The sequence below is a fragment of the Gigantopelta aegis genome, chromosome 10 (genome assembly GCF_016097555.1).
Source record: "Gigantopelta aegis isolate Gae_Host chromosome 10, Gae_host_genome, whole genome shotgun sequence".
NCBI classification, from domain to species: domain Eukaryota; kingdom Metazoa; phylum Mollusca; class Gastropoda; order Neomphalida; family Peltospiridae; genus Gigantopelta; species Gigantopelta aegis.
In genome coordinates this window covers 62,825,039-62,847,560 of record NC_054708.1, presented here as the reverse complement: position 1 = coordinate 62,847,560, position 22,522 = coordinate 62,825,039, and the positions used below count along the sequence as shown (strand labels likewise).

The following is a 22,522-nucleotide window of genomic DNA, read 5'->3' as shown; positions in this document are numbered from 1 at the left end:
CACTACAACTTAAGAATTTTAGAGTTTTAATGAGTATCTTTATATAAGAACAACACAAAAACAAAATAACAACCAAGACTCATTTTCACAGTCTTATTGTTACCAATATCCGTATAAATACAACTTAACCGTTTTATTAAGCACTTTTATAATATCTGAAGTATCACTTTAAAAATCCGTCTGTACTACGGTAATATAGGATGTCCAACTAGTATCGTATAGCCCACACCACAACACACATTATAAAAGGCGTAATGGTCCGGTGTTTAGAACGTCGCCATGCGTGTCTGCTGAAATTGGCTGCTAGTGTAATTGGCTGCTAGGAAGTGGCTGCTAGAATGCGCTCGGTATTACAAAATGACGAGAATTGTAAGCATTTGACGATATGCGTTAATGACGACAACTTGCGAGTGAATTAAAAGTGCAGTTATGCTTGTATTTGAACTTAGAACTTGACTGTATACGATTGAAACCAGACATTGCAGCTTTAATTGTACATGTTTTTGCTGATGGCAAATAATTTAGTATTATTGTAAAAGTATGCACATAGAGACTTATGACAACAATGCATACACATGAATGTACATATGCACGCACGGACGCACGCACGCACACACAAGCACACACACACACACACACGCATATGCATACACTACAGAGGAATAAAAAGACAACATGTATGAATACACATATAGCTAATACCTTAACCTTTAAAGCAACATGGCCCAATGTCGGAGTATCTGTGTACATATAGAAATTTAATAAAATAGCTGCCTCATGTTGTAAGGAACCCAGTGTGACACAATGGAAATGAATCTAATGTTTAATAAAGCCTTGTCACATTTAAAACTATTGGTGTTTGATGTGCAATATATGCTTAGTTCTAGAGTTAGACTACAAACTTTCCACATAGACTACAGCAAGAAATCTTTGATATGCTCTTTGCACAGACACGACAACACATATTACTTCCAGTATCTACAATGGGTAATCTTTTTACACGGTTTGTAACAAAGTGAAAGCTACATTACCATCAAGGGAGTATTAACTCTGTGTGTGACGGTGATGACTCGACCCAGATTGTCTCTCGGCCGTGCTCCCTTGACTCGGCCATCTCGTAAACAATAATCAGGCCCATTAGCGTGGTTCACTGCCAAGCCACGGCTAGAAAAACAAATTTCAACACATTAATTATACTTAAATACAGTCAGAGAGTATGCCTGGGAGAGATGTGCTTGAGCTTAAATACGGACCTCGACGTGAAAGCAATTGAAGGGAGTCACGAGTTCCTTCCCTAACTTAGATTATGAAACACCATTGAGATATTACCATATTGATACCATATACATTCACAATCTAAGGGGAGCTAAAATATTGTACTTGAACTAGTCTCAGGGAAGTGATGGGGAGCGAAATTAATAGCTCCCCTTAAAGAGACATTCCTGAGTTTGCTGCATTGTAAGATGTTTCCGACTAAAAAAATATTTCTACGATTAAACTTACATATTAAATATATTTTCTTGTTTAGAATATCAGTGTCTTTATATTCAATGTGTTTCTGTATTCAAAATTTGTAAGAAGCCCAAACTGGATTTTGTCTTCAAATAACTGTGTACGTACGAAAACAAAATTAGGAATTAAAATGAAATTTAACTTAGTACAAATATTAGAACTATCAGAAACACGTTTAATATACAGACTCTAATATTTCATGCAGAAAAATATAGTTGATATGTAATTACAATCGTTATAAGGTTTATGCTAGTCGATAACATCTTAAAACATGCAGCAAACTCAGGAACGGTCTGTAAAAATTCATACTTGGAGTCATACACTGATAAATTGGTGAGATACATGTTATAAGTTTCCCAGTACAATGAAATCTTTATTTTTATTGGCTTAGATATTCATTGTATAATTAATTTGCTTAAAAACTCAATAACATTTCGTTTGGTAATGGTACTTAAATTAATAGATTGAAAAGGTAGTTTCATAAATTTTATATATTTTCGTTGTGTTCTTAAATGTGTTGGCTGCCCTAGTCTTTTAATCATTCAGCTTCAACATCATGTAACTGATATGATGCTATCAGGACACCGACTGTCACAATATAACACTATCTAATTTCATGTATAATACCCCTTCTGACTATATTCCTGATGATGTAGCCACTGGCGTAGCCGGGAGTTTACATTGGTGAAACCTATATAGTGTGGAACACCCACACTGTCTATGAGTTGTGTTATGGAGTGACAGGCCAATATAAAAGGTGGTGGGAAACAATCAAGTGATGTGATTGCGGTGGGGCGTGGGCCACCTTGAGCCCCCATCCCAGCTAGGCCAATGGAGTTAGCCCAACTGACTGATTAAACATTGACGAGTATACATACCTCAGCATTCTGCATCGTTGTTCATGGAGCCTGGGCGCCGCTTCCTCGATATTCTGCGTGTCTCGTGTACTCCACAGTCGTTCAGCAGCAGCCGACGCGCGAGGCCTGTAGTCAAAGAAAAGAAAAGAAAGGAATGTTTGCTTACCATCACCTCAGATAATTTAAACTGCACTAGTTTGATGTGTAACCCATAGGTATTCCGTCACTGGGTGAGTCCACAACAACCCATAATAAATACACTACAACTGTGCCTCAACACCCATATCCACCCATCTGAGGCCTAAAACATTTACTGGATACTGTCCTACTATATATAAATACATACATATATATATATATATATATATATATATATATATATATATATATATATATACACACACACACACACACAGACACACACACCAAAACATATTCTTGTGCCCTTCCTCACATCCCTACATTCACCAATGATAACATACGTCCCACTTCACATAATGTTCATAGGCTGGCAATTCTAATTGTATGTATCAAAACGTGTTTTTTTACATGCTAATATTGCCAGAGAATAATCAATTTATTGAAAGTGGCAGTCCTCCTATAGGCAGTACAGGAGGGATGAAACACCCTGTCACAGATTTCCCTGAGGAGTGGGGGTCCTCTAAAGGACGAGCTCCTGGTAGTGGATCACGGCTGCAATTACAAGTCTGTCTAACACCCTGTCACAGATTTCCCTGAGGAGTGGGGGTCCTCTTAAGGACGAGCATCTGGTAGTGGATTACGGCTGCAATCACAAGTTTGTCTAACACCCTGTCACAGATTTCCCTGAGGAGTGGGGGTCCTCTAAAGGACGAGCATCTGGTAGTGGATCACGGCTGCAATCACAAGTTTGCCTAACACCCTGTCACAGATTTCCCTGAGGAGTGGGGGGGGGGGGGGGGGGGTCCTCTAAAGGACGAGCATCTGGTAGTGGATCACGGCTGTAATCACAAGTTTGTCTAACACCCTGTCACAGATTTCCCTGAGGAGTGGGGGTCCTCTTAAGGACGAGCATCTGGTAGTGGATCACGGCTGCAATCACAAGTTTGTCTAACACCCTGTCACAGCTTTCCCTGAGGAGTGGGGGTCCTCTTAAGGACGAGCATCTGGTAGTGGATCACGGCTGCAATCACAAGTTTGTCTAACACCCTGTCACAGATTTCCCTGAGGAGTGGGGGTCCTCTTAAGGACGAGCATCTGGTAGTGGATCACGGCTGCAATCACAAGTTTGTCTAACACCCTGTCACAGCTTTCCCTGAGGAGTGGGGGTCCTCTTAAGGACGAGCATCTGGTAGTGGATCACGGCTGCAATCACAAGTTTGTCTAACACCCTGTCACAGATTTCCCTGAGGAGTGGGGGTCCTCTTAAGGACGAGCATCTGGTAGTGGATTACGGCTGCAATCACAAGTTTGTCTAACACCCTGTCACAGATTTTCCTGAGGAGTGGGGGTCCTCTAAAGGACGAGCATCTGGTAGTGGATCACGGCTACAATCACAAATTTGTCTAACACCCTGTCACAGATTTCCCTGAGGAGTGGGGGTCCTCTTAAGGACGAACATCTGGTAGTGGATCACGGCTGCAATCACAAGTTTGTCTAACACCCTGTCACAGATTTCCCTGAGGAGTGGGGGTCCTCTTAAGGACGAACATCTGGTAGTGGATCACGGCTGCAATCACAAGTTTGTCTAATACCCTGTCACAGATTTCCCTGAGGAATGGGGGTCCTCTTAAGGACGAGCATCTGGCAGTGGATCACGGCTGCAATCACAAGTTTGTCTAACACCCTGTCACAGATTTCCCTGAGGAGTGGGGGTCCTCTTAAGGACGAGCATCTGGTAGTGGATCACGGCTGCAATCACAAGTTTGTCTAACACCCTGTCACAGATTTCCCTGAGGAGTGGGGGTCCTCTTAAGGACGAGCATCTGGTAGTGGATCACGGCTGCAATCACAAGTTTGTCTAACACCCTGTGACAGATTTCCCTGAGGAGTGGGGGTCCTCTTAAGGACGAGCATCTGGTAGTGGATCACGGCTGCAATCACAAGTTTGTCTAACACCCTGTCACAGATTTCCCTGAGGAGTGGGGGTCCTCTAAAGGACGAGCATCTGGTAGTGGATCACGGCTGCAATCACAAATTTGACTAACACCCTGTCACAGATTTCCCTGAGGAGTGGGGGTCCTCTAAAGGACGAGCATCTGGTAGTGGATCACGGCTGCAATCACAAGTTTGTCTAACACCCTTTCCACTCTGCCTTGTACAGAGATACGATTTTGATATGGGAAAAGAGTTTTGTTGTTCAGATTTATTTTAAGTTATCATGACTTATTATTTGTTATGACTAATCAGTCTTTGCCACTTCATTCGCGTGGAACATTTTAGAAGAGAGACAAATTGACCGCCTTGCAGTACAATGTTTAATTTAAAACTTCATGTGATTGCTCATCTAGAACCATTTCAGGTGAGTGATCTTTAGCTCGCCTTGATTTTGCTCCGGATGAAAACTGCTAGTGGTCATTAGTTATCACTAATATAACTTCAGCTAAATAAGACACAATGGGTATGACTCACCATAGTAGCACCATTAAGTTCTCGTTGGTTATATACTCCGCCCACAGACATGCCTCTCCACCAAGCACTTTAGTTTCATCAACACCTTGTCCTGCAAGGATAATGACCATTTCAAGAAACATCCACACAGCATTGAAGTCAGGCATCATCACTTGAATTTCAGTTACACAAGACCACGGCTGACCTTTGTGAGATATGTGACATAAAATATTGCATAAACTGGCCAGTACATTCCCGTAATCTAATTTGACCCAGCTACTATTGTGCATTAAACACACACTATCCTAGTAAAAATAGGATGACAAAGGTATGCCGAACTACAGTAGCTAAAGATAAGTTCCCATAACATCTAAAATTAGCAGTTTAAAGCCCCCTCTTCATTTCTTTTTCTAGTTTACTTTAAAAGTGAGTGATTGTAGTATTTATACCATGTTGACTAAAACGCCTTGTGTAGCAATATTAGCCACACCTGTTACTACTGTCGTCTATGGATTTTTATTTAGTAGTAGTTTCCGTAACCATATGTTCGATGTCATATAACCGTAAATAAAATGTGTTGAGTGCGTCGTTCAATAAACCATTCCCTTATTATTTAGCAGTACAACCCCTCTACACCGGACATCCAAGGGGCCAAGAAAAAAATCCAGTTATAAGGGGTATCTGGTTTAGAGAGGTTCTGTACTGGTATTGACACAAGGACACTGAAAAACGTCTGGTTTGGAGTGAATTCCAGTTTACATAGAATTTTGAGTGTTGTCACTGAATACACGTGGCAGAAAGCCCTCACCTGGAAAAGCAGGATCACATTTGTAGTACTTCTGCCAGTCAGGGCCTGGCGATATGTTATCGAGGTACCAGCAGGACGTGTACAAGACTTTGTAACCTTTGTAGATTGCTTCCCGCAGAAGCTGGGCATTACCAAGCCAGATTATGACAACAGTATCATTTACAAATTTCTGAAAACATAAAAGTCACTTATTATAATGGAAAAAAAAACCTGATAAAAAAATATTTGTTTGAAGTATTTATGTACAACATAATTATCGAAATGACAAAAGTGTCAGAGAAAATTAAAAATTTATATGAAAACTTATAGTTTATTTTTTATTGTGAATATGGAAATGTAAAGCTAAGACAGAAAGTAATGAAACGATCACCGTCATTAGCTGATATACTTTGATAACAGCAATATTTATATAGAATATCATCATCATCATTATCATTACCATCACCATCATTATCATGATCAAGATCACCATCGTCGTCATCATCATCATTATTATCATGATCAAGATTATTATCATCATCATCATCATCATCATCACAGAGCCAGCTATTACACTCACCTTAATATCTGTTTTCATTGCTGCTTCCTGCCACATCATGTATTTCAGTCCAGCAGGCCGATCCTTTTTCATTCCATCTAAATCTCCCATAAACCTTGTTAAAAAAAACCCCAAAAAGATCCTGAGATATAAGACACTTTTTTCAAAAAAACAAAGGAGAGAAACACACACAGACACACAAACTAAGATACATACACTAACTACTGAAATCATTTTATTAAAAATCAGATCTTTCCATTGTTGGGCATTCAAACCAGTCTAAAAAAAAATAATTTAATATGTATATTCTGGGGGAGCTGATCCCCTAAACACTTTGCTCATGACATTCTAGACCTTCCCCCCCCCCCCCCCCCACCATGTACATCATCCTTCATTTGTCTGTCCAGATAGCACAAGTATAAGCGTATGAGACAGGGGGCAGGAAGGAACTGCCCCCAGTGCTGTAGCAAAACCTCAAATTAGGGCAAAAATGATACAGATATTCGGGCAAAATGTGCTATCCCGATACTTTTTAACCATTATTTCCATTATTCAAACCTCAAAAGTAGTTGTAATTCATGTACAAAATTATGCGTAGTGATTTGTTTGCAACCCTATATTATTTTTTCCACATTCGGGCATTTTTGTTTAATTCGTGCTAAAGCCAGCCTGCCCAACCCCTACAAAAATGGGAGCCCGTAAGCCTATGCACAATTGTCCTATACGGTACCTATTCTGAAAGTAGTCCCACAGTTGGTGTGACCCGAATGGCATCTGGTTAGTCATAGGTCTGGCCTGCATCATATTGTTCGAGTTGTACCCTGACTGCTGCACACGGATGACATTCTGATCCATCATGTTACTCGATGTTGATTGTTTGTCCCCTTTCCATTTTCTGTACAGCTTCTCTCCTTCTTTCATGATCGTCGGATTCGAATTCCTACAATAGAGAGTTTTCAATAGTTAGTCATTGGGAAGCGGCAATGTTTTTGACAGCTATTGCTGTTACATTGCTGGCTAATCTTCATGCTTACAATTTACATTAGTTAAACGTTTGTTTTGCATAACGTCATCGCTAGAGCACACTGATTTATTAATCATAGGCTATTGGATGTGAAACATTTGATAATTTTGACATGTAGCCTTAGAGAAGTAACCTGCTCCATTAGTAGTAAAGGGTAATTTTTATGCACCATCCCACATATAGGATAGCACATACCACAGTTTTTGATATACCAGTCGTGGTACACTTTCTGGAACGAGAAATAGCCCAATGGGCCCACCGACGAGGATCGACCCAAGACCGACCGCGCATCAAGCAAGCGCTTTACCACTGGATTACGTCCAGATATAACATCCCACAGCCTTCTACTTTCAGCTCACTTGCCTATTTCTCGTTCCAGCCAGTGCTCCACAACTAGTGTAACAAAAGCTGTAATATGTACTATCCTGTCTGTGAGATATTACATATACAAGATCACTTGCAAAACGTAGAGTTGTGGCAGTGGGTTTCCTTTCTCGTCATCTGTGTTGTCCTTAAATATATGTCCGAAGCCATATAACCGCAAGTAAAATACATTAAGTTTGTTGTTAAATGTGATTTAAAAACAAACAAAAAAACGTAATTCCTGCAAAAGGATTAAATATCAAATCCCAGTATTGTAATATCTTAAAGGGTTCCCCATCAAAGTCAAGGGAGCAGTTAATCACTTCACTTATTTGGTTTTCATGGCAAAGATCCAGTTGTTCACAGCACAGTTAAATTAAGCCTGGGCTAGTCTAATAGTACTGGTTAAGCTAACTGATGTTTGGTTTAAACAATATTTATAGCTGCGACATTTGCGTTTGGGGATCAGCCAACAGGCTTATGCCTATACTAAGGCCTGTCCCTAACTAACGTTTGAACAATTGACCCAATGTCTGTAACCATGGCTAATAAATGTTCGTTTAATATGGACGATGTCGAAAATTGGTTAGCTAGGTAATTCTAAAGAATCTGAAGACAAAACTGTATTCCGATATCAAATTTGCATCTCGACACAAGGCGTAGTCGAAAGGACATTAGGCAAAGTCGTGATTGCTTGCATGATCCATTATCAGGTGCTAAAAGGAACATTGGTTTACATAATTATAATGCATACTAGTGTATTTTTGGGTAATTGAAGGTGGCCTGTTTTAATTTGTAAGCAGCACCAACTCCCTAAATTAATCCAGAATACTACTAGTATACTATACTAAAGATGTAGAGTATTACCAGCACTCGACGGGCACTTCGTCTCCTCCAATGTGTATGAACTGGTCCTTGAACACAGACAGAACTTCTTTGAAGAATGACTTGAGGAATGTGTAGGTCTCATCCTTACTGGCGTCCATCGGTCCCATATAACCAGGCTGAGGCATGACGGGATTCGAACAGTGAGACAGCAGACCAGGTTGAGAGAGACCCCAGGCATAGGTGTGACCTGTGCATGGTAATTGTAATGAGTTACAGTCAGGCATAGGTGTGACCTGTGCATGGTAATTGTAATGAGTTACAGTCAGGCATAGATGTGACCTGTGTATGGTAATTATAATGAGTTACAGTCAGGCATAGGTGTGACCTGTGTATATTAATTATAATGACTTACAGTCAGGCATAGGTGTGACCTGTGTATAGTAATTGTAATGAGTTAAAGTCAGACATAGATGTGACCTGTGTATATTAATTAAAATTAGTTACAGTCAGGCATAGGTGTGACCTGTGTATATTAATTGTAATGAGTTACAGTCAGGCATAGGTGTGACCTGTGTAATTTAATTATAATGAGTTACAGTCAGGCATAGGTGTGACCTGTGTATAGTAATTGTAATGAGTTACAGTCAGACATAGATGTGACCTGTGTACATTAATTATAATCAGTTAAAGTCAGACATAGGTGTGACCTGTGTACATTAATTATACTGAGTTAGTCAGGCATAGGTGTGACCTGTGCATAGTAATTGTAATGAGTTAAAGTCAGACATAGATGTGACCTGTGTACATTAATTATATAGGTAGTACTAAACCAAATAACTTCCGGCTGGGTCAAAGTTCGACGTGCACCCAACTTTTGATAGAGAAGTGAACACCACAAGTCCTGTGATTGGTTATAAATGTGAGTGTGTTGGTTGTAAAAAATAATAGTTTCATCTGTGTAAAAAAAAATTGCAATTTTATTTCATCTAGTACCAATGTGTCAAGTAGCCTTGTGCTTGAAACATGTATGGGGTACCTGTAAAAAAACAGTACTCGAATTTTGTGCGAAACTAGGGTAGTCATAGACGCTACCTGTTATCTCAGAAACGAGCAGCTTGACCCCCATTTTTTTCTGATTCACTTTAAGTGTAAGGGGTGGTAGTATTTATATCCGTGGCGTTTATGTCGGTTGATACGTTGCAGGTAGGAGTTTTAGCCACATAAGTTACTATTGTCGTCTATGGGATTTGATTTGGTAGTATACACCCTATAGCACATATTCAGTGCATAATAAAAAATATTATGATTTTGTCATTTTATTTAATTAAACTATACTGGTTGATTAATTAGCCATCACTCGATCATGCAAGTTCGCAATGACCTTGACCTTGACAATAATCTCTGTACATGGCTCTGAATGGAGTTTGAATCAAAGTTAGCACTGAAGAAAAGTTGGTTTTGGCCTATAATTCATACTGTAAAGATTTCAATAATTTCTTTTTACATGGTATTTGACTTGCCATATACAACTGCTCTTAAATATGGCATTATATATAGGCAACCTGAGCTAAGATTTTAATAGCAATTTATTTTTATATTAAAAATAGCATGTGGCAATAGTGGGTTAATGTCTTTAGTTTCCATTAACATTGTTAATTTTTTATGTATGAAATTCTGAAAACTCAAATTTGTAAAGAAGTTGATTTTTATTGTCATTTTGATATATTTATAGGGTGCTAAGTTATATTTTAGACAGATTTGTAGTTTTATGCAAAATTTAAAGTAAATTTGAAGAAAAACTTTACTAAAAACATAATTAAATTTGTTGTCACTATTGTGCCTTCTGTTCTTATTTGTACATAACAATAAGGTTGTTAAACATATACTTAGATCTCCAGATCATTTTTTTCTTTCTTAATAATCACTTAGTTAGCTCTCATGAAAAGCATTTTGAGTTTATACTAGATTCAGAACCAATTTTTTTCACATTTGATTATTTGCCTTGGATTAAGTTGATAATTTATTTTATTGTTAAAGCTGTATTACCTAATGTTACTAGCTAAATAAAATGCTGGATTACAGATTGTAGGAATACATCTAATGTACATATTGTATTCATCTGGATTAGAAAATAATGCAAGAAAATAGATGTTCGGGTAATTTTGTCATTTAAAAATAGTTTTTTTCAGTAATTAATCAAAAATAAATGTGTTAAAGCTGCATGATTATTCCAGATATCACAACTATTAAAACCTCCAACTACAGTAGGCTATAAATAAAATATAGTCAGGAATATTGGTGGCTGCCAATAGTTTTGATGGTTCATTATGAAAATCAGCATGGCCGATGGATTTGAAATTCCCACACCTGGTAACTTGAAGACACCCACACCCAGCATACATGATTTCCTCCCAACACTAATGTTCAGGACATTAAGTCATTACTTCATACAGGTACAGTCATGTGTGTGTTTCCTTCCTCAGACAGTGTATTTGTTTAATACTGATATTTCTTTGATGTGCCTGTTAAGGTCTTCATAATCTAGAGGTCAATCAAGTGCATGTGTTTTAATGGAATTCTTTAAAGGGGTAGAGGTACTCTGACTATCTTTGTTGTCTCTACATATATACCTGAGTACACACACCCAACTGAAAGTAAATATCTTCAGGAGTTTTATTTTAAAACATGTTGTTGTTTAATATGACATATTGCATTTGTACAAAACTATATGCAATATATATGCTTTTTGAGGTGTACATTATATTAGGTTGCACTGAAGAAACAACAGTTTCAGTGAGGTTGTCAGTTTATGTCAGAATACACCAGATCCTGGTTGTCATAAAGACACATAGCTGGACACATTTTGAAAAATGTATGTTATCAATATAATGAGTTACAGTCAGGCATAGGTGTGACCTGTGTACATTAATTATAATGAGTTACAGTCAGGCATAGGTGTGACCTGTGTATAGTAATTGTAATGAGTTAAAGTCAGACATAGGTGTGACCTGTGTAATTTAAATATAATGAGTTACAGTCAGGCATAGGTGTGACCTGTGTATATTAATTATAATGAGTTACAGTCAGGCATAGGTGTGACCTGTGTATATTAATTATGAGTTACAGTCAGGCATAGGTGTGACCTGTGTATAGTAATTGTAATGAGTTAAAATTAGGTCACGTGCTTATAAAACTTTTAAGGCTGAATTTACAAAGCCACCGGCCTGGGTGGTGTAGTGGTTAAGCCATCAGATTTAAATCTGGTAGATGCTGGGTTCGCACCCCAGAACTTGCTACCACCCAGAGCGAATTTATAACGACTCAGTCGGTAGATATAAGGCCACTACACCGACTTCTCTCTCACTAATCATTAACGATTAACCACTAACCTACTGTCCTGAACAGACAGTCCACATAGCTGAGTTGTGTGTCCAAGAGAGAGTATTTAAGCAAGGAAGCATGATATGGATCAATGAATCAATCAGTCAATGACCTAACCAACCAGTGTTTAAGGAAGCAAGCAAGCATGTAACCAGTCAATCAATCAGGGAACCAACAAAGAAACCAACCAATCAATAATTCAAGTAAGAAGTCAAGTAATCGAATACAATCTGACCTGGAACATCAAATTCCGGAATTACTCTAATTCCTCGTAGTCTCCCGTATTCAATGATATACCCTATGTCTTCATGGCTGTACACATAGGTTGCATGATAGGCGCCCTTAAAGAAAAGTATCCATGATTACTTATTTATTCCTACTCGTTTAACTTCAAAGTGACTAGATGTTGCATATGTGATATTCTAATGTAACATACGTATTGAATTGGTTGGTAACGCTTTTATTTATGATAAACATATTTTAAATTAAACAAAACACCCACCCCAAAACTAAATTATTGTTCTTCAATGAGTCTCTTTTATTTCATTCATTTAGTAGTTAAAATATAATAATAATTTTTCTTTTTAACAACTTTATATTTATTACCTCTGTTAAAATATATACGTCTGCAACATTTGTGTGCTGCGATGGGAAGAATAAACTGTAGCAAGCGCTTGTCACCCATACTAAATGTCTGAAGATTTGTTAATGGGTATATGTCTCCTTTCCCAAAAACGATCAGTCTTAAATTGTTTTTTTTTATCTGTTAATTGTTTGTTTGTGTGTATGTGTCTTTATATATACATACATATATATATATATATATATATATATATATATATATATATGTGTGTGTGTGTGTGTGTGTGTGTGTGTGTGTGTGTGTGTGTGTGTGTGTGTACTGGATGTCATTTCTCACTAGATAAAACATTATATTACTATGCCCTAATTTTCTACCCCTAATTATTTTATGCTAGGTATGGCCCTGGTTTTTTTCTCTCTCTCTCTCTCTCTCTCTCTCTCTCTCTCTCTCTCTCTCTCTCTCTCTCTCTCTCTCTCTCTCTCTCTCTCTCTCTCTCTCTCTATGCGTACATGTGCACGAGCATGTGAGTCATTCTGCAGTAACTGGCAGATTTCAGGTCCAATTAAAATAACATTTTGACTACTTTTTGTCTCTTTTTTTTCATCAGCTAGGTAGATTAGTATCATTAGTAAATAATCGTAATGGCAGCAGTGATCTATCTGACCGATTTAGATTTAAAATGTATTGAAATATGTATGGTGTCCCATCTCAGTGTCATCAAATCACATGTAGCCTTTTTTTAACTTCCATTTATTTTGTTTCCCATATAATATAACCTAATAATGTGAATCCCAGTATATTTACACTACTTTGTGTGTGCATGTACGTGTCTGTATGCAGTGGATATTGAGCTGTAAGATACATACCTGCTAGACCTTCCCGATCCCCACACTAAGTTAACCATCGATATATGACATGGCTGTTAAGACAATCACTTAATTATATAGCACCACAATATTTTTCAAAAACATTATTTAAGTAACATTGAAATACATACAACTGTCATGCATTCAGGTTAATTTAAACCAATGATAAATTGACATACAACGTATTATGATTACATAATTATATAAATAGTTATAGCACCTTCTTGCTTAGTTCTGGGAATGTCTTGCTCTGGAACGGAAACGATTGGTCGTCCACTATATGCCAATGAAGCACATTCATTTTATTCATTTCCATCCCATCCTGAAAATACAAAGAAAAGAATATATGTGTGTGTATATATATATATATATATATAAATAAAAAAACAACAAAACACACCATGTATATGTATATAAGAAACAAAAAAGGATCCGAATAGAAGTTGAAACGTTAAATTATAACTAAGGGACGTAACTCCTGCTTTCGTAAATGGTAGGAGTATTCGTCTCCATTTGTAAATAATCCTACGAGTCTTGGTACTTTACTGTATTTGTATAAGGCAGGTCCGGAGATATTTATAGAAAACCAATACATTAGAAATACCACCATTCACACCACTCGAGTAATTTTATACAAAGCTTTTGACAACAATAGGCTGTGCTATTACCAAGGACGTCACTTAGTGGGGGACGGGGGGGGGGGGGGCTGTCCCTATCCCTACATGGATTGGGGATTTTCTTTCAGTTTCTATTATTTTTAGCGGATTTTTATACCCCCCCTCCCCCCCCCCCCCCCCCCCCCCCCCCACACACACACACATACACATCCCTGCTAGCTACGGCCCTGGAATGCACCCAACACAGCTGTTTGTTCTGGATGAACAGCGGTTGCTCAACAAAAATATTTGTTATAAACGCCCCCCCCCCCCCCCCCCCCCCCCCCACACACACACACTCTTCTTCAGCAAATGACGCCCATGATTTTTACGGATGCCAACATTCGCGATATGGTCATTTGGTTTACAAAGAAAAGAAACCTATAAACCAGTCTAGAACGGAGTTTTTTGTTGCTTTTTTTTAGCTCGATTTGGCTGAACTCACCTCTGATCATAACTGTCTGACAGCGATTAATGTCATCACCAAGCCTGTAAGAACGATATCTGGAATGGGATACACAATCTCTAGTGGAGAGGCTACATTCTCGTGTGTGTGTGGGGGAGGGAGGAGCCTTAGTTTTACATTTATTTATATAAGAGTAGGAAAACTCATGTGGGGGGGGGCACAGTACACCCCACCCCCGATTCATTCGGACCTGATCCGAAGTGTTTTAAGACAGTGTCTAATGTCAACTGAGCTCTGTATCTTGTGAGTTCAGATTTGTCCAACCAGTTTTGGGAGTGGTAGTCATCTCAAAGAAAATAGGAGGATGTTCCGTTATAAGAAGAAGGAAGAGGAAATGTTTTATTTAACGACGCACTCAACACATTTTATTTACGGTTATATGACGTCGGACATATGGTTAAGGACCACATAGATATTGAAGGAGGAAACCCGCTGTCGCCATTTCACGGGCTACTCTTTTTCGATTAGCAACAAGGGATCTTTTATATGCACCATCCCATAAATAGGATAACACACAACATGACCTTTGATGTACCAGTCGTGGTGCACTGGCTGGAGCAAGATATAGCCCAAATGGGCCCACCGACGGGGATCGATCCCAAACCGACTGCGCATCAAGCGAGCGCTTTACCACTGGGCTACGTCCCGCCCCATGTTTCGTTATAAGGACTGGTAGTCCTCATTATGGCCGAAACACCTGTCATTCAAAACTATTAAAGTTGTTTTGTTATAAGGACTGGTAGTCCTCATTATGGCCGAAACACCTGTCATTCAAAACTATTAAAGTTGTTTTGTTATAATTTAAATTAGAAGTATTTACATTTTAGTATTTAGAATAGTAATTTTCGTACAGCTGAAGTGCTTCTGGTCATTAAGATTTTTGTAATACGCCAAAATGCAGTTTAAAAACGCACGTTCGTCTCAGAAGTAATGGTTATCGGGACAAACTCTTTATATATATTTTATACGGCATTTCCACGTTTAAACATCACCGATTTTAGCTTCTCTCCACTGTAATCTTATCCATATGTGTTGCAGGTTTGTAGATTAACTAAAGTTAGTGTCCATTCAGTCCACGGGATGAAATTAGAGTCTGCGCCTTTAACAATGGTAATAGAAATAGTGCATTGCCGTAAAGCCGGCGCACACGAGCGATAAAAATCGCAGTCCGGGGAAAATAGGATGAACGCAATAAAAACGCACCGTGTGCGACTAACCTGCGTTGCGTATTTTAACGCTGCGATGCATTTCCAGAAATCAAACATGTTTGATATTGAACGGATGAACGCAGACGGATCCGACTGAAAACGCACCGTGTGCGTCAGTCTGCGTCTGCGTTGCGTTGAGATTTGTTAGATGAACCAATCGTCTGTCGAAGAGTTTCAAAATGGCGTCATCCACCGACACAATGGACTCAAGAAAACGAACACATGTTAATAGAGCTCTACCAGGAGAGAACGTGCCTGTGACAGGTTGATTAACCGGAGTATAGTGGCAGAGTTTTGAAGGCTGCGGCAATGGGACAAATTGCCGAAAAATTACAAATGACTGGTATATGTAATTTCCGTACAGTAAGCCTACATTTGACGTAAATAAAGTCAACGACATGATATGTGGCACCATTTGTTGGGTTGTTGTTGTTGTTGTTGTTGTTTGTTTGTTTTTTGTTTTTTTGTTTGTTTTTTTTGTTTTGTTTTTTGCATCGCAATTTATTTTCAATGTAATGTTTGCTGCCATTTTGTACATGCCACATGATTACACACGTCACTTGGCGTTTTTTAACGCTCGTCTGCGCCGGCCATTAAGCGGCCCTTACATATCCAAGCGCGATTTTAGGTCGTGGCAATCCCGTAGACATGTCGCTGATCTGGCCCCGCATAATATGTGAGGGCACACGTCGCATACATGAAATTCGCCCGATTCATCCACGGGCTCTAAATCCGCCAGGGCGACTCCTGCGATTAGAAAAATCGCGCGGACGCCGGCTGATATGTGAGGGACGACAGGGGAGTAACAAGAGATGATGGGGGAGGATGTGAGGTGGGGAGGCATGGCCCACATGCACCCTAGCTACACCAGTGATAGAGTGAGTTGAACAGGTTAGGTTGACTCCAGGACTCAATGCTCGTAGCTTCACAATAATGATTAAAGAATCGTTAACACACGAAATACACGTATCGTAAATAATGTGTTTAAATTATTTAAACAGTTCTTGCATTGCCTTACGTTGGCATAAACATCACACATTGCATCTATTTAATATTTTGAATAGATATATAGATCGATTGTATTGGTGTCTAGACATGTAAGATCAGTTAATTGCAATAGCAGCACAAGACGTCATAACATAAACAGTTAAACACGAATATTCTGTTTAGTATGTCGTTGTGTAAACAGTATACAACCTCAGACACTCCACACGAGTATGAATGATATTCGAACAAATGCATACAGAATCTCACTAATCAACTTGTGACGTCACCGACATTTCCTGTGGGTGTTTCAGTACTCTCACATCCAGAAGTAGGCTTACAGTTCTTGGAAAGGAAATGTTTTATTTAACGACGCACTCAACACATTTTATTTACGGATATATGGCGTCGGACATATGGTTAAGGACAACACAGATATTGAGAGAGGAAACCCGCTGTCGCCACTTCATGGGCCACTCTTTTCGATTAGCAGCAAGGGATGTTTTATATGCACCATCCCACAGACAGAATAACACATACCACGGCCTTTGATATACCAGTCGTGGTTCACTGGCTGGAGCGAGAAATAGTCCAATGGGCCCACCGACGGGGATCGATCCCAGACAGACTGCGCATCAAGCGAACGTTTTACCACTGGGCCGCCCTTACAGTTCTTGGAGCTCCAGCAGACAACGCAGCAACTGAGCCCGTTTTAGGATTGAAATGAATGAATGAATGAAAAGTTGTTTTTTCTTGAACGATACCACTAGAGCACATTGCTTTATTAATCATCGACTATTACATGTCAAACATTAGGTAATTCTGACATATAGTCTTAGAGAGGAAATTAGCTACATTTTTTCATTAGTAGCAAGGGATCTTTTATATGCACCATCCCACAAACAGGATAGCACATACCACGACCTTTGATATACCAGTCGTGATGCAATGGCTTGAATGAGAAATAGCTCAATAGCCCCACCAGCGGGAATCGATCTCAGACCGACCGCGCATCTCGCCTCTTGATTAATGAATGTTTAACCCGGCTTTATTGTAGTTTTTGTGAAAGATTTTATCTTAAGTGTGTATGTGTGTGTGTGGGGGGGGGGGGGGGGGAGCACAATCCTTAGCGAAGGGCGGGAGAGGACACATTTTATCTTTATTTTATAGAGTAGGACCAAAATAAAATCGTACATTTTCACCTTCAAGTAGGCGTGATCTTCTTTGAAACTATTTAAAAAAAACAAAAAAACTTTTCTTCTTTTTTACCGAAACAGAGCGTAAAAAAAGTGTCAAACTCTGGTCTCACTTCACAAAAATAAATATTTCGCCTCTACAATGCGATAGTTATCCGATCTGTCTTCACTTAAGGTTCCATCCTCCTATAAGCGACCACACCCACATCATATAACATACCATGACGTCAAATAGAACTTCTTTAAAGATGTAGTGCCGCGCCGTGTCGATCATAATTCCTCGGTGTGGAAACCGTGGTTTGTCTATCACAATCGTCTCCATCACGTACAGCTGAAACACAAATGCACAATATTACACCTACAGCAGACACAGCAATAGTATATACACCAGCAGGCTTTCTGCCAGAAAGTAATGTTAGGGTATATAGTACAGGTAACAACATTGATTTATGTGTCCCTGCTAGGTGGTTATGGGGTTGAACTCGTTGGAAATTAGACACTGCATTTCCTGTACCATGACAAAATTTAAACAGCAGTTTTCTAATCATAATCTATAGATCTAGAAAGGTTTTAAAATGTATCCATTGAATTCCACGATTTTAGAGTACATAATTTTACCCTTCGTAACCTCTGGCAAAAACCGTGACCGTAAATACGGTATATACCCATAGTGAAAACAGGTATGTAGAAAAATATTAATACATGCAGCAACACAGTACATACCGATTAAAACACGAACATCAATGAACTCAGCTGGTATTATACCAAACATACGAAATCATTATCTCAATTACAAAATGCAGATATTAATTTTGTTACCACCCTCCCATTGAACAAAAGAAATACAACTGATTCATTTGTAATACACCGAACCGGTTTAAGGATCCGCGGGGCCTGTAGCACAAATAACAGCAGGGCCCCTTTCCCAGGATACATATTTTGCAACCCTTTCTGGAGAGGGATAAATGACCTGGGGAAAATAAATGTACACATCACCGCGGGACCCGTAGCACGTGCTACATGTGCTACATGTGCTACTAGGATAAACCGGCTCTGGTAATACGTAAGAAGATCTTTGATGGCTATAAATAAGGTGTCCAAAAAAAAGAGGATTTTTTTATTTTAAATCCAATAACAATAAGGTGTGAAATAATCAAGAAATATATCATCTCACTTTTAGTTATATGCAAATGATATATTAAGGCCAGTATTTTTTTATTATTCGGTTTACGAACCCGCCGACGTAAATTTTGCTCAAATAAAAATTTAAAAAAAAGTCGTATTTTTCACTTTTATTTTTAATTTTTTTGCCGCCGACTTCCACAAATAGCTCTAAAGAAAAAAAAGTTACCATTCTAGTCTATTGTGGCGCATTTCGTAAGGCAACAGTGCTTCTCTCACATTAAAAGCATCAGTGTCTATTCTCCCACAGGAAATGTGGGAGCTTAGAGGTGCCTTGTCAATCTTATTTTGTTACAAAGAATCCACATCTATTAAAGTAGCCATACTAAAAAAAAAAATCACCGCTACTGATACACCCCAAACAGGTGGGTTTTTTTCCTTCCTCCTACCTTTGTGCACAAAAGTTCTTGTTCGTAAACCTAAAAATTTAAAAATACTGGCCTAAGTACATATTTATGCACTTGGATCTGCCATTTTATTTCGTGGTACATGATCAAGATATGAAAACAGATTTTGGAATTACGAGAAAAAGTTGAGTAAGGTAATTGTTTTATATTTATCAGCAGAAATACGCAATTCAAGCACTTTTAAAGATGATTTTTATCAAATTCAAGCCGTTTTCATGGGTTTTGAAAATGTAAGGGTTTTTCCTTATGACCACTCAAAAACAAGCACTTTTGAAATCCTATTAACCTTAATTAGCATACTCAATATCGTATCTCTCAAACACACCGATTCCAAAGGAATTCATTATTGTGTCATGAGCATATGCAGCCGTGACTTACTGTCATTGACGAAGACTGCCACTAACTAGCGTGCATCAGTGGAAACGCAAAACCTGTGTTTCTACAGCTTCTCTAAGGGACGTTTAAATGCTCAAACGTGTGACACATAATACGCGTGTTTGGAGCAAATCATCAAATTCGGGCAAAAACGATAGAGATATTCTACCCGCAATATTAGCTGTACACGTAATTCATGTTAAAAATGAGTAGTTATTCATTTGCAACCCAATATAGCCATTTGGCAGTAATGCCAATATGAAGAAAACGTTTTTATCCTAATTCGGGCACTTGTGTTTTTATTTGGAAAAAAATCAGCCTTACCCGCTACAATAATGGGAGTCCGTACGCCTATGTGTGCATAGAAGCAAGAGACTGTGAATTGTTTTACAGACCCCTGCGCGTGCTGTAACCTCATCGTGGTGCAGGGGTGTAACATTCTCTTTGAGAATGGCCAATACAGCACAAATTGAAGTTTACAGTAAAATTCGGTGTCCGTAAAATTCTGTGATATTTGTATTTGTATTTTTGCACAGTTCTTTACACTGTTTTTGTTTAAACCTTGAATTTTTATATTGATGTTGATCATCACTTTATTTATTTGTATTACCATAGTTTGACATCCAATAGCCGATGTATTTTTCGTGCTGGGGTGTCGTTAAACATTCATTCATTCATTCATTCATTTGTTTTACAGACATATTGCTCCAATATTCTGATAGTGAAGTGCTTGGCCTTCTCCATGCCTTCACCTGTGTACGTATTTACAGTTTGATGTTTAAACCATGAGTTGAAGAATTACCTTCTGATCTGTGCCTTTCCACACCAGCTGGCTGAAGGTCTCCAGACCACGCAGAGCTCCCCACACCTCGTTCGCTTCCAGAACCGTCTGGTTGGACTTAATGATAATGTGATCTGTGGACAAATATATAACTAATTTAGCCACATTATTACAGCAACTAATGAATTTTAATTTGTCATATTACGAGGCGACATAAAAATATATAGGCTCCAGCGTGGTGGGGAAATCGAAGAGTAATTGGGGTGGGTTGCGGTTGAAGTCTACGCCAGTGACAGAACATTAATCCATTTCAACGTAAATGAATGGACGTTCCCTCTCGTTAAGAGTTGAAATACCTGTATGTGTTGAGTGCGTCGTTAAATAATTTCCTTCAAAGATTTAACTATAAATGTAATCTGTTTGAGTTTGTTTTCATGCTGACGTAAAGAAAACATAAAATATATTTTCCGGGGGAGCATGACTTGATCCCTCATACACATCGGTCGCCACAGTTAGACGCCCACTGCTAAAATTACTGTACACGCGCCTGATCGTTCCTGATGTTCGGTTTGTTTGTTTATTTGTTGTTTGTTTCTTTTTGTTTTAAAGAAGTAAAATAAAGACTTGGCCTGGTGTTTATAAAACTTTTGGGGCCTATTTCATATGGTGTTACGAAACCCAGGCATATGAAATCGTCCCGTAGAGTCCAGACTCAAGACTCTAATAGAGTCTGAGCGTTTAACCTCATGACAAGGCCATACAAATTGCATTCGTGTGACGTCAATTGAGATTGTGTCTGGATTGTGTTTTCTAAACGTTTTGTAAGCACGGGTTCAGGACCACTAAGACGAAACTATACTTACATGATTCATCTGAGGTGATTGAAGGATACGTGACGTCTTTACACGGTTTCTTAATATACACATTCAGGGCCGATATAACGGGCGCATTCACATACAAATCCGTGGAGTATTTTCCTCGCGGGTCGTTCAAGGTGGTGGCTTCTGCATTCTGCAAATTATCATACAGATCCTCCAGCGAATTGAGCACAATGCGTTTGGTGTATCTAACGACAGCTTCCTCCATTACGTCACATCCGGCAGAGTCGGTCCTAATTTCAAAATGGTCTTCGTCTATTCGATATATCATCTTATCGTTCCGGGCGTACCTCTTCGGCAGCGGCCACGGAGAGCCCGTGCTGGGGTGTGGTGACCGGCGCACCCCGAACGGCTCGGCGTACATCTGTCGCCCGAACAGGAGGAAGAACATGTCTTTACTCCAGTTGATTCGGAGTCCGCCAGACTTCGTGTCGGTCCGTGGGTGGACGCCTTGGTGGAACGCTTTGAGCCGGTTGTACATGTTGGTCAACTCGTCCGAGCTCGTGGCCGGCGACGCAGGGGGTTGTTGTCGACGCCGTCCCTGCGCGAACTCGAACACTGGGTTGTGGTGGACGTGGGGGTGTTCGTGGTCGACATGACCTGCAACAGAAAATGAGGCTAAACAAGCATTTTGATATTGTTTAACGATACCAGTAGAGCACATCAATTAATTAATTAATCGTCGGTTGTTGGGTGTCAAACATTTCGTAATGTTTGACTCGGAGTCTTTAGAGGCTACATTTTCCCATTAGTAGCAAGGATGGGGGGGGGGGGGGGGGGGGGGGGGGGGGGGGGTTGAACCATCGACTAACTGTGTAAGAGTTTAGCAATCTATAATTATGTTAGGATTATAACTGTAACATTTAGGCTCAGAACATACTCAGTCCTACGACGACTACACTAAAACAGGGCCAGTGCCCATGGCCTACGTCTCTTGGTGTGGGTAAATGCAGTAGTTTACATTTGGTTTAAAGGGACATTCCTGAGTTTGCTGCATTGTAAAATGTTTCCGACTAATAAAATATTTCTACGATTAAACT

General features: G+C 39.2%; 1 protein-coding gene across 2 annotated transcripts in view; it reads right to left on the bottom strand.

Moving 5' to 3' along the window:
- Nucleotides 1-22,522, bottom strand: part of LOC121382605 (beta-hexosaminidase subunit beta-like) — a 100,484-nt gene that overhangs the window by 9,812 nt on the left and 68,150 nt on the right. For both annotated transcript variants that reach the window (XM_041512123.1, XM_041512124.1), the window contains exons 4-15: nt 21,468-22,082; nt 20,626-20,738; nt 18,080-18,190; nt 13,570-13,671; nt 12,136-12,241; nt 8,559-8,766; nt 7,035-7,244; nt 6,326-6,419; nt 5,767-5,935; nt 4,980-5,070; nt 2,391-2,495; nt 1,032-1,164 (exon numbers count right to left, since the gene is read on the bottom strand). In XM_041512123.1, the coding sequence (XP_041368057.1) occupies nt 1,032-1,164; nt 2,391-2,495; nt 4,980-5,070; nt 5,767-5,935; nt 6,326-6,419; nt 7,035-7,244; nt 8,559-8,766; nt 12,136-12,241; nt 13,570-13,671; nt 18,080-18,190; nt 20,626-20,738; nt 21,468-22,082 (2,057 nt within the window). The remainder of the gene's footprint in view (nt 1-1,031; nt 1,165-2,390; nt 2,496-4,979; nt 5,071-5,766; nt 5,936-6,325; nt 6,420-7,034; nt 7,245-8,558; nt 8,767-12,135; nt 12,242-13,569; nt 13,672-18,079; nt 18,191-20,625; nt 20,739-21,467; nt 22,083-22,522) is intronic.